Source organism: Pelodiscus sinensis, chromosome 16 (genome assembly GCF_052426305.1).
Source record: "Pelodiscus sinensis isolate ZL-2025 chromosome 16, ASM5242630v1, whole genome shotgun sequence".
NCBI classification, from domain to species: Eukaryota; Metazoa; Chordata; order Testudines; family Trionychidae; genus Pelodiscus; species Pelodiscus sinensis.
In genome coordinates, this window is record NC_143067.1 from 10,618,687 (window position 1) to 10,631,406 (window position 12,720).

Here is a 12,720-nt window from a genome sequence, read left to right on the forward strand (position 1 = left end):
GGAAGCCAGCGTGTAACCATAACGGAAACCGATAAACCGATGCTTATTGGCTAACGTTTTAAACAGTTAGTTTTAAATCCCTAATATACTGCAGGTTACTCTTGGAAACTGGGATGGTTTCTCCTGGTTATGCAGATCCCTTGTGCCACACCCTTGCCATTTGTGAAAATACTGAAGATGAGGTCTTATTGACCTGTTCTGTAGGGTGTAGCAGCTAGTGGATATTGTTTTGGGAGAGCAGACAAATCCAAAAACCAGATATGCTTTTCTAGCATCTTAGCAATATATCCCCAGTTATCTGCACTGTCCAATACATTCTTCTGCTATAGAAGTTGATCCTGTATAAAATACTAGCTATCTTCCCCCCCTTGGTTTTATTTCATGGGTACTTAGTTTTCTTCCTCCTTGTATTAACCTTGCATCCAATGTCATCCTAGCAGCTAGCATTTGTTATTTATCTTTTGGATAGGATGTTAAAAAAAAAAAAAAAGACAGATGCTGACCTCTTGTAGTCACATCACTATTCATACCACTAGTTAATCCCAATGTCCTAGCCAAGTTCCAATTCAAGATAGTTACATTCTGCTTCACTGAATTCCCCTGCCATTTAAAATTGGTTATTGTATTAATCATGCCTGTCTTAAACAATCATACAATGTTGCTGTGAAACAGCTGTTGTGTTTCTCCCCAGAGATGGAATTCTGACATATTCTTTTTCAACACTTGGTGATGTGAGGATTAAAGCCCAGATTCACCAAGGTCTATAAGCACCCAACTCCCATGAGGACCAAAATACCTCCAATTTTGCTTTGGTTAAAATTTATATAATGCTTTGAAATCCTCAGCTGGAGAATGCTATTCAGAAGTTTTTCTACTATGGATATCCTCCTCCTGCCCCACTTCATGAAGAAACATAGCGTCCCTCCCCATTCCTGTACAAGTGACTGAACGTTTAAACAGACAGTGGACAGAAATTTTGGACAATTTTCACTTACCTGCAAGTTGTGTAGATTTTCTTCATTTGGAGTTACAAGTACAGATGCAGCATTTTCTGGTCCAAGCAGCCTGCGAGCCATTTTCTCTTCGTAGGTTAGCCGCTGTGAACAAGACAAGGGGAGAGAAGTTCTGGTTAAAATGTGATTTACTGTCGCTTAAGTTTTAGTGACAATTTCAGGTTACCCACAGTCAAGTTAGGGCACATTAATATGCCACAAATTCATGGAGCTGTTGAAATAAAAGCATTACTGCTGCATGCCTGTGGTTGTTCAAAGTGTCTGGTATCTTAGAATCTGTTGCACTTACTCTCAATTTATATTGCGCCCAACCATATGTGCATTTAAACAGTCTTTTTATCAAGATCTTGGAAATGCCTTTTCTGGCCTCCCACTCCTCCTTGGCCAGGGATGGCCAAGGATGACTTAACACCAATGACACTAACTGGGAGATCAGAACAAACTTCCAGGGTCCCCTTACATTAGCACTAGGAGGCCTGGCCAAGTCCACCAGCTGTGGATCTCTGTCAGGCACCCACTGCGTAGTAGGCACTAAAAATCTTACACACCCACAATCCGCCTCCACCTCCCCTCCTCCCCCCCCAAATGCCGCATTTTCTCTTGAGTAAAATTAACTGTTTAAGAGCTACATTCTTTCACAGGTAGGTGCAGATAGATTCTTATGCAGTTACACCCAATTTGCACCCGAGTGAGTAAAAGCAGAATTTGGTTTGAACTTGGATAGTTGGGTTTTTGTTCTAGTTTAGAAGCCATGTTAAAATATAACTTAGGTCCAGGACTGTGACTCCTGGGCTGGAACGGGAAGATAGGTGCCAAGCTATGCAGTGTTCCTGCTCAGTCAGATGAAGGGCTGCCATACACACTTCTGATAAGGGACACTCTTTGGGGTGCTTGACTCCAAGCCCTGCCCCCCTGTGGCGGGGTAGCCCCGCCCCTCCCGGAAGCCGCCGGGACGCCGCGATCGCGGGGGAGAAGCTCACCCCCCGACGCGGCTTGTAGAGCCGTCTGTCTCCCCCGAGTGGGAGGGCCGGCGCGCCGGCCGGGTGACGAGCCGGGGCCGGCAGACGACGCCGTCAAAGGGCAGGGGGAGGAGACGGGGGAAATGACGTCACGGGGAGGCCGGCCTGGGGCCGGAGGCCGACGAGGGGGGTGACATCATCTGCCTGCGACCGGCGGGCAGTTTAAATGGGCGCAGAGGGCCGGCCATGAGGGGGAACGCCGAGGAGATGCATTCCCCCCAAGAGCCGGTGAGCGGACGCCGGTATTGGAGGCCCTGGGCAGGACCGGAGTGGGAGCCCAGGTGAGCCAATTGGACCTGGGGGAAGAAGGGGCCCAGGCCAGGGACGCGGACCCTGAGAGCGGGGGAGTTTAGGGTTCTCGACCCCCCCCGCTAGGTGGGGAGTCTTTCCCTGACCGTAGGGCCTTGGGTCGGGGTCCGGAGCGAGGGCGGGCCTGGACCCCCTTCCCCCAACCGCCGAGCTGAACCGAGCAAAGCCGGGCGCATTGGGTCGCTAACGACTGTGGGAACTGAGGGGGGCAGACGTAAGCCCCTCCGCACGGGGGGAACCCCTACACCCCCATTCCACCAAAGCCCTATCTCAACCCACCCAGTTTTACCCCCTCCCCCAAGCATGCTGTGTCCTCACTCCTCCCCACCCACCTTCCCAATGCTGCCAAACAGCTGACTGAAGCAGGGTGGGAGGCGGGGGCACTGGTCCAAGGGGCCCATTAGCGAGCAGATAGTGCTGGAGTGGTGGGACAGAACTGACAGGGGCCTGCCAGTGGATGCCTCCAGCCCCAGAGCATCCCCCGGAGTCAGCACCTAAGCTCTGTAGACAATTTGGGCCTATGATTTAGGTGTTCTCTCTCTATATATAGATATAGATTAAATATAGATATAGATATGGCCTGGTCTTGCACCCTCTGAAGTTAACAATAAAACATCTATTGACTCCAATGCAGGGATGTGAACGACTATAAGCAAATGTCTGACGTTGAGTTCCCCGTGGTGTTTCAAAGCTGCAGCGATGCATGGAGCCCACGTGGCACTGCCACTTCAAAACACCGTGCGGAACACAGGGCCAGCAGGAGACTGCCCCACTGGCTCCATGTTCCTCACAGTGCTTTCGCCTTTGAAGTGTAACAGCTCTAGGGATCAAACGCATCAACTATTTGATTAGTCAATTATTCGAAATTTAACATCCCTACTCCAATGACAGAAGCATCAAGACTTTACCTGCTACGCTTTTTACCATACCTCAGACCAATAGGAATGTTTGCCCAACACACTAGAGCCAGGTGACTCCAGATTTGCTTGCTTCTTCCTTGTTGTGGAATTCTTGCATTTGGATGTTGTGGCCCTGGAGAGCTGTATTTTGAGCCTCTTCCACTTAGGCAAATATGTGCCAGGAGTGAAGAGACATTTTATGGAAAGTGGTTTCCCTTTGAAATAGATGCCTGGACATTTGTTTTCTGTTTAAAACTAATTTTCTTGAGACAATTCCGTTTCCTTTTACTAAGCTACCACAATGCACAGTGGGGTGTGGTGAGATGCCCTCCAAGTGGAAGAGTGTGACAAGAGTGTGCACTTATCAGAGGGCAATTGGTCACTTTTACTCATCAGTGTTACTAATTAAACATTACTGACTAGAATGATACAACTAGGATAAACCAGGAAACCAGGATAAACTCTCCTAGATAGTGTTCTAAAGCTAACATTCCCTAGGGCTTCCCAATCGACTGCTGCCATTGCAGTTATTAATGAAATTGTTTTGGCTCCTCTGCTACAAACAGTTGCTTTCTAGGGACTAGCAAAGGCACAAACCAACACATGATTCACTGAAGCAGTTGGATATAAATCCTTCAAAAAAACCAACTCTCTCTACTATACAAATATTATAGTATATAAATTAAATTAATGGAGATTGTCTATCTCCTAGAACTGGAAGGGACATAGAAAGGTCATCAAGTCCAGTCCCCTGCCTTCACGGCAGGACCAAGTACCATCCCTGACAAATTTTTGCCCCAAATCCCTAAATGGCCTCCACAAGGATTGAACTCACAACCATGGGTTTAGCAGGCCAATGCGATGCTATATTATACCCCATGTGATAGGACATGCAGGACCAAAATCACTGCCCAAAAGGTTTTCATTCTTCCCTTGTTCTAACTGTTATGGGCCAGATTCTGCTACCCTTGTACTAAGCAATCCTACTGTGTAAGTGGTTGAAATCAATGGGACCACTGATAGAGGTGTGAGGAAGGGTGACACACTGCCTGCCTGCATTTTCATGTTTATTGGAGGTGCTTGGTTGTTGACTCTGCTTTGCTATTGGAATGCCAGCCAGTGGAAATGCATTTACTGTGTCTGTGAATTGCTAGCAGTCCTATAATGAAATCCAGAACCTCTTACCTGATTGCCGTTATGAAGGAGGTTGTCTTTGCCTCGCAGTTTCCTTTCCAGGTCTTGAATGAGGGCTTCTTTTGTTCCTTGTAGCTCTCGATCTGAAGTCTTAGGTGTTGACTTGATGCTAACTTGTTTGTTATACATTGGCTTTGAGTAACTACTTTATACAAGAAATAGAGAAAAAGTCACTCCCATTAGCTAGCTTAGGTAGGAGCTAAGATTATAGATATAAATATTCCAATTTATATTTGCCTCCATTAGCTATAACATTAGCTATGAATCAATTCATAAACACATCACTGGGCTCCTTGATCATTGTACGTCTGCACCAGGAGAGATCTTACCAGCCGCGTCTATGTCTTTTTGCCCCTCTGCACACGGAGTGCCCACCCACCTCTCTTGTATAGTTAGCATTGCCCGCCACAGGCTGGTGAGAGCGTGCCATTTGCACTGCCAGAAAGAACCATGAAGTAGATCAGTACAGGTGACATGAAAGTTAATGGAGGCGCATGCCTTCAGACGGCAGGAAATACACACAGAAGGCAAGATCCAAGGGGCAAAGAGAACAGGCTGTAGGTCACCATATGTACTGTATGGGATGATTATTCAAAAGACTAAATTAGTCTCCTATCAATCCTTGTTAACCGATCACCAGAGGTAAGGGGTTGCAGTCCTGTGTATTGTTGGCATCTTGTATTGCTGATAGAATAAGCAAAACCTTTATCCCCTTCCTTCCTCCTCCAATCATCAGGAGCCCCAAAGGTCCCTCTGTCTACATGAGCAGAGGGGGAGCAAAACCAGGTAGAGACTCAAGCAGGCAGCTCAGCAGGGATGAGGCTTTGGAATGCCTGGCATTGCATGCCCAGCCACCCCTCGGCAGCTGGAGCAGAGGGCCTTCAGCAAGTTCCCAAGGGCCAGAGACACAGGACACTGAAGGATTGGGAGAAGGGTGGCTCATAGATCCTTGGGCTAGACATGTTTATTTGTCCATGCCTCCCTCCCCACCTCTAACTGAGGGAAGCATTAAGAAACAGAGGTTTGCATCTTGTAGTTCCCCTCCCAGGGGTTTGGAGGAAGGTCTGAAATAACCCCACGTATTACCCCCAAGAAAGGGTTAAAAACTTTGTATATTTCTAAAGGTGGGGAGCGGGATGGTCACGTTAAGTACATATTTTCCCTCCACTCATCACATCTTCCTTCTCCATCCCTTAGTAAGAACATGGGCCATTCTTTTCATAGGACAGAGGTTCGATACCCTCTGTGTGTGTGTGAGAGAGAGAGAGAGAGAGAGAGAGTGAGTGGTGTCTGTGTGTGTGACAGAGAGAGTGCGAGTGGAGGAAGGCGGAAGGACTATCTTGTTATATTCCACCTAGATATAGCGGATTGACCAGAACTTGTTCTGTAGGGAAAATCCATAGCTGGACAAGTATTTTTTGGGGAAAAAGATCTGCTTTTAACAGCCCTTCAGATGGCAGGTAAAGCATTTGGTACAGTCTTGCATGAGCGTCTTATCAATAAACTAGAGAAATACAACCTAGATCAGGCTACTATAAGGTGAGTGCATAAATGGCTGGGACCATTCTCAGAGAGTAGTTATTAACGGTTCACAATCATGCTGAAAGGGCATAACAAGTGGGGTTCCACAGGAGTCTGTTTTGGGACCGGCTCTGTTCAATGTCTTCATCAATGGTTTAGATGATGGCATAGAAAGTACAATTATTAAGTTTGCAGATGATACCAGGCTGGGAGGGGCTTGGAGGATAGGGTCATAATTAAAAATGATCTGGACAAACTAGAGAAATGATCTGAGGTAAACAGGTTGAAGTTCAGTAAGGACAAATGCAAAGTACTCCACTTAGGGAGGAACAATCAGTTTCACACATAGGCTGTGTCTAGACTGCAGGCTTCTTTCGAAAGAGGCTCTTTCGAAAGCATCTTTCGAAAGAGCCTCTTTCGAAAGATCGCGTCTAGACTGCAGGCGGATCTTTCGATAGAGGAAATACACTTTTTCGAAAGAGAGCACCCAGCGAGTCTGGATGCTCTCTTTCGAAGACGGCCTCTTTACATTGAAGAACGCCTTCCTTCGAAAGAGGAACTTTCGAAGGAAGGCGTTCTTCCTCGTGAAACGAGGTTTACCGCCATCGAAAGAAAAGCCGCGTTCTTTCGAAATAATTTCGAAAGAACGCGGCTTGAGTCTGGATGCAGGGGAAGTTCTTTCGAAAAAAGGGTACTTTTTTCGAAAGAACCCCTGAGTGTGGACACGGCCATAGGCTGTGTCTACACTGGGCCACTTATTCCGGAAAATCAGCCGCTTTTTCGGAATAAACTGCAAGCTGTCTACACTGGCCCTTGAATTTCCGGAAAAGCAACGATGCTCTACTGTACAAAATCAGCCGCTATTCCGGAAAAACTATTCTGCTCCTGCTCGGGCATAAGTCCTTATTCCGGAACACTGTTCTGGAAAAGGGCCAGTGTAGACAGCCCAGTAGTCTTTTCCGGAAAAAAAGCCCCGATCGCGAAAATGGCGATTGGGGCTCTTTTCTGGAAAAGCGTGTCTACATTGACCACAGACGCTTTTCCAGAAAAAGGGCTTTTCCGGAAAAGGAGCCTGCCAATGTAGACGCTCCTTTTCCAGAAAAACTGAAAACGGAATAGTATTCCATTTTAAGCAGTTCCGGAAATTCATGCCAGTGTAGACACAGCCATCCAGAATGGGAAGTGACTGTCTAGGAAGGAGTACTGCACAAATGGATCTGGGGGTCATAGTGGGCCACAGGCTAAATATGAGTCAACAGTGGGACACTTGCAAAAATGCAAACATGATTCTGGGATGCATTAACAGGAGTGTTGTGAGCAAGACACGAGAAGTGATTCTTCTGCTCTACTCTGCACTGATTAGGCCTCAGTTGGAGTGTTGTGTCCAGTTCTGGGCACCACATTTCAAGAAAGATGTGGAAAAATTGGAGAAGGTCCAGAGAAGAGTAACAAAAATTATTAAAGGCCTAAAAAACATGAACTATGTGAGGAGACTGAAAGAATTTGGGCTTGTTTAGTTTAGAAAAGAGAAGACTGAGGGGGGACATGATAGCAGCTTTCAAATATCTAAAAGGGTGTTACAAGGAGGGAGAAAAATTGTTCTCTTTGGCCTTTGAGGATAGGACAAGAAGCAATGAGCTTAAATTGCAGCAAGAGAGGTTTAGATTGGACATTAGGAAAAACTTCTTAACTGTTAGGGTGGTTAAACTCTGGAATAAATTGCCTAGGAAGGTTGTGGAATCTCCATCACTGGAGTTATTTAAGAGCAGCTTGGATAGGCATCTATCAGGGATGATCTAGACAGTATTTGGTCCTGCCATGAGGGCAGAGAACTGGACTTGATGACCTCTCAAGGTCCCTTCCAGTTCTAGTATTATATGATTTTATGACAATCCAGTGAGCAAGGGTGCACACTCACAGATGTGGCTGTTCTTACTACCCACGAAATTACTTGAGTAAAATATTACGGTTCAGGGATACAGTACTCAAGCCTATCCGGAGCAGTTCCTGTCCCTTTCAGAGACATATCCTGCAAATATCCCTGAGGTGAAACATACCATACCCTGTAAAAATCCTCCTTTGGGTAAGGATGCCCCGGGAGTGAGGGCTGCCAGACCAGGCTATTGGCAAATACTATGATGATTTACATAGGCAATGTTCTTTTCTGATCAGTTCTGGCTAGAAGGCTTGCATAGGGTATAGGAATAGGGTAGCATTCCTTGGAATAGTTCTGTGAACTCGCTGGTGGTGCTTTAGTTGTAGAAGCAGACAGAATGCAACCAAAGCAGCAATGTTAAAGTCTAGCAGGGCCATGTATACTTTAAGGCTACGTTTTTAAGTCTTTTGCGGAAGAGTTCTTGTGCAAAAACTTCTTGCCCAAAAGCGCGTCCACACCTCAAAAGCACATTGCTTTTGCAATGCACTTTTGCGCGTGAGTGTCCACTATTTGTGAAAGAAACCCCTGCAGAGCATCCTCACATGCCTTTTTGTGCAAAAGCTGTAGCGCAAAAAGGAGTTATGCCTCCTAGAAGTTATACCTGCACCGCAAAAAAGCCCTCTTATGTCAATTGACTGTAGATTTTCTTGCGCAAAAACGTGCTTGAGTTGTGAATCCTCTGCGGGTTTTTGTGCAAAAACTTTGTAGTGTAGATGTAGCTTAATAGGAGTATTTGGCTCCCATCATGCCCATATATTTCCTTCAGATTGTTTGTTCCATAAAGAGCAAGAGACAACAGCTTATTTACAGTGCACACCATTCCAACCGCTCTTCTTCCCCCACTGCATGCTTCCTAGTGGTCAGGGCAGGGGAAATAGCGTCAGAAATCCGGGTTTGTCATCCTGACACTGGACTATTTTAAAACCAATTGCACGAGTGTAGAAAGCTACTCGGCCTCCTTGTTCCTCAGTTTACCCTTCTTTAGCATTATTGGGATAACAACACTCTCCTGTCTCGGGAGATACTGCATTTGCTTCCCATTTGTAAAGCATGTAGAGCTCCACAGACAGATGACACAGAGGATCTGCAGAATATTCAGTTGTATAACTGTGGCTGTCTCGGGCACATCTAATTATTACACTATTTCCAGCTCTGTTCGGGAGACATCTGGAGCTAGTTAGTGTTACATCATACTTATTTAGCATTACTTGCCCTTTATCCATTACTCCACAGTGGAGGCTCAAGAAAGCTGTGTTACCTGTAGCATTTAATCCAGCTTTACATCCAAAACTGCAAACAAAACACACTCCCCTCTATTATCCTCCATGCAGTTGCTAGGGCATATTCTTCCCTTGCTCTTCCTAGGAGCTCCCAATGACATCAGCAGAGCACCAGGTGCAGAACAAGGGTGGGATCCAGCATCCACTGAGGTCGCCGACTGCCTTTCCCTAGACCTCCAATTGGCAGCCAAATGCAGTTGGTGGGACACACGTCAGGGAGAAGCTGGTTGTTGTTTCAAGGGATAGAACTTTGAGAAGCTCTCATGTGACTTAGCACCTCAGAATCACTGAAACAGGGATTCCTGAAAAGTGTTGCCACGGGTCAGTTTCTCAGTCTCTGGATGCATAAAGTGAGAGGGACTGAGCAAAACTCTACGGTATCGCCAATGAAACATTAAAGCTGCTGCCTGGGAGCTCTCTCACAAAGAGCTCTCTTTTGATACAGAATTCATGTTTTTCTAAAACTGACATCAGAGAATATTTAACGTATGCCACTTCAGACGAGGGCCCACCCAACCTTTGCTTTAGGTGTCCTGATGTAACTACAAAGCAGACTGCTCATCTCAGGTCTGGCCTACATAACAAACCTGGATCTGTGTAACTGTGTTGCTCAGGCATGTGAAAAATCTGTCTCTCTGAGTAATGTGGTATTAACCCCACGTGCGTAGACAGCATCGACACAGCTACCGCCTCTCGGGGTGGTGGATTAACACCACCAATGGGAGCGCTCTCTCCCATCAGTTTAGAGCATCTTCATTATGGTGCTACAGTGGCGCAGCTGTGCCGATGCCGTGTTTTAAGCATAGACTTACTCTCGTGCTAACAAATGACTACACAGGGTAAAGAATTTACAGTTTAGTTTCCAATTTACAAACAGCTCCCCTACTCAGATACCCTGGGCTGGCTCATGCCTGAGTGAGTAAAGCAAGCAGGATTAGGCGAGATGGAAGCCAATGGGAATTTAATAATTGGCTTTCTTGGGACCAGGATTTCACCCAATATATGGACATGTCTTGGTCAATACTTGAAGCAGCACAAACCCCACACACAACTAATTCAAAGCATGGGTAAGTTAGAAGCCTGCACATACTTACTTAGATTCCACAGTCGGAGGAGCTTGGCTATTATAATCAGGCTGTGGGGGCAACACTGAGCAGAGGAATGCGGCAGGGGACTGGTTATGCATGGATGAAAGCCTTTGCCCAGATGATGAGCTAGCAGGAGACTGTGCAGATGCAGGTGTGATGGGAAAAGCAGATTCCTTAGGGGAGCTATAGGAAGACGAGGAAAGAAAGATTGGCGAGCTCAGCGTTGAAGACGAAGAAAACTTCTGTTCGCTAGAGTTACGAGGCTGGATTAAAATTGATGACTGTTTGGTTTGACTGCTTGACAATGTCGAGGTCTTGGGTCCTGGAGGTTGCAGTTTGCCTTGACACGTATTCTGAGACTGGATAAAATGTTTTGGACGTTCGTAGTTAAACATGCTTGGTTGGTACACAGAGGACCTGGATGGGAGATTACTGACACTCATAGGGGAGGTTTCCTTATTGTCCTTGTTTTTTGTAGATGACAGTGGGCTGTGGGTTGGTGGCTGGTGAAAATTAGATGATAGGCCACAAACTTTCTTGGCTAGGTTCCTGGATAGAATGGAACCCCTACCTTGTTGGAAAGGGGGGGTTCTTGCTGTGGATTATCCCTTTGGAAAGACAATACAAATAACATATTGTACATTACAATTTGAGTTGTAGGTATTGTGTAACGAGCAGTCAATCAGATGCATGAGCATCATGCTCGTTGGATTGATTATTAATTAACAAAAACAATAAGCCAAGTCTGAAGTTTCTATTTTAAGCCATTCTAGAGCTATATGAGCAATACAGTTGTGATTCCAATATGGAGTTCTACTCCTTCTACCACCAACCTCAGGTTGCTGATCACCATTGGTGTCTGCTCTGGCAGGTTATGTCACAAATAAGAATTGCAGTGATTGCCCTAAAAACATGAACCAAACATGCCGATGTCTAAAGTATACCAGATTCCTGCTGCTTGCCTGAATCTGCAGGGGTCCTGAAGTGATCACTTTTTTAGGTGTGAGCAGCCACAGTCAGATTAAGCAAAGACCTGTGGTCTATATAATTCTGCACCCAGGGATCTAGTATTTTTTTTCCAGGATACCACAGATTTCAGTACACTGCTAGTGAAGCATGAACTGGGTGGGGGGGAGGGGGAGGCTAGGCTGTATCAGATTAGTACTGATACAAAGAGTTCATAATTCTTCGAATTAAAAAACAAAACATAAGCATTATACTAGGACTATAGCGATATTCCTCATTTAATGCCACTCAATTAGGTTTTCCAAACTTTGTATAATACCTTATTGGAGACCAAAAATCAAATAAATTCTGGGTCACAAATTTTATGACCAATTCAGATTAGGTGTGTGAATATGAAGCCTTAGTCAAGGGCAGTGTGGATTTCAGCTGTCTGCATGTCATCACAGTTCACCTTGTTGAAGTAATTTGCTGACATTTGTTAGTGAGCATGAATGTTAAGGTTGCTGTGAGTGAATGTTTGTTTTGCTAGAGAGCATACAGGCAGTACTGATTAAGACAGAATGTATAGCTAGATAAAGCACTGCTAGTAATACAGGAAGGCAAACAAAGGAGTTTGGTTATATCACACTTGTCAACTGCAGATGTATAAACTTATACCTCTTATCAGTTTCCTAAAAGTGAACCAAAGCAAGTCTCTGAATTGAAAAATCTATTAAGTACAGAACTATAAATCTACACAAATTACATGTGCTGGAAAAAATTGCAGTCTTGTCCAACTGGGATCAGCTGCTATCTCTATATATACCCCACGTAGAGGCACAGTATATTGTATTCCTTTCCTAAGAGAGCCCAAAGAAGGGTTTCATGAGGTTATAAATTCCCCTGGGCAAGAGATCATATTATTAAGATAATCTCTCCTGTTTTAAACAAGAGGAAAAGCTTCCATTTCCTGGAGCTGTTTATCAGAGTAGTTGTTAATTAACTGTAAGTGAACAGGAATTTTCTAATAAAAAATCCCTAATTTTTTCTGGATCATATCCAGATGATTTTCTTATTCGCCAGTGCAACAAAGTGGGTTAAAACCAAGAATTTTTAAATTATTCCCGGAATATTTACAGACCTCATTTTATCTACTCTCCAGTTACCACCTTACACAAAGTTCTAAAGAACTCTCCCAATACTGTACATAAGTAATTATAAAAGGCTTTACTAAATAGATGTAAAACATTACTAAATAGATGTAAAACATTCTTTTGGAATATGACCACACTTTACATTTCAGGTACATTTTCCTTACAAGTAACTCGGATTTCACATCAAAAGACTTGTTTTTCTTCAACATTTTCCAGATGAACAAGCAAACTACAGTTCAAATACTAATACATTTGACTGAGCGATGCTTCAGAGTTATTCAGGGCATCACTTTATTTTTTTAAGTACAGATCACACTGTGCTGGTAAATCAGAGATCTGAAATAAAAGTGACAGGGGAAAAA

At 44.8% G+C, this 12,720-nt stretch overlaps 1 protein-coding gene and 1 long non-coding RNA gene across 11 annotated transcripts in view; one reads left to right on the top strand and one right to left on the bottom strand.

The window, feature by feature from the left end:
• LOC142818737 (uncharacterized) overlaps positions 1-12,720 on the top strand; it is a 132,629-nt gene that overhangs the window by 19,538 nt on the left and 100,371 nt on the right. The window lies entirely within an intron of this gene.
• MYOT (myotilin) overlaps positions 1-12,720 on the bottom strand; it is a 62,296-nt gene that overhangs the window by 11,075 nt on the left and 38,501 nt on the right. For 3 of the 10 annotated variants that reach the window (XM_089769474.1, XM_089769475.1, XM_006116009.5), the window contains exons 2-4: positions 10,266-10,867; positions 4,426-4,579; positions 996-1,097 (exon numbers count right to left, since the gene is read on the bottom strand). In XM_089769474.1, coding sequence (XP_089625600.1) covers positions 996-1,097; positions 4,426-4,579; positions 10,266-10,702 — 693 coding nt within the window. In that variant the 5' untranslated portion in view covers positions 10,703-10,867. The remainder of the gene's footprint in view (positions 1-995; positions 1,098-4,425; positions 4,580-10,265; positions 10,868-12,720) is intronic. The other 7 variants (XM_089769473.1, XM_089769477.1, XM_075900461.2 and 4 more) reach the window with 4 other exon arrangements.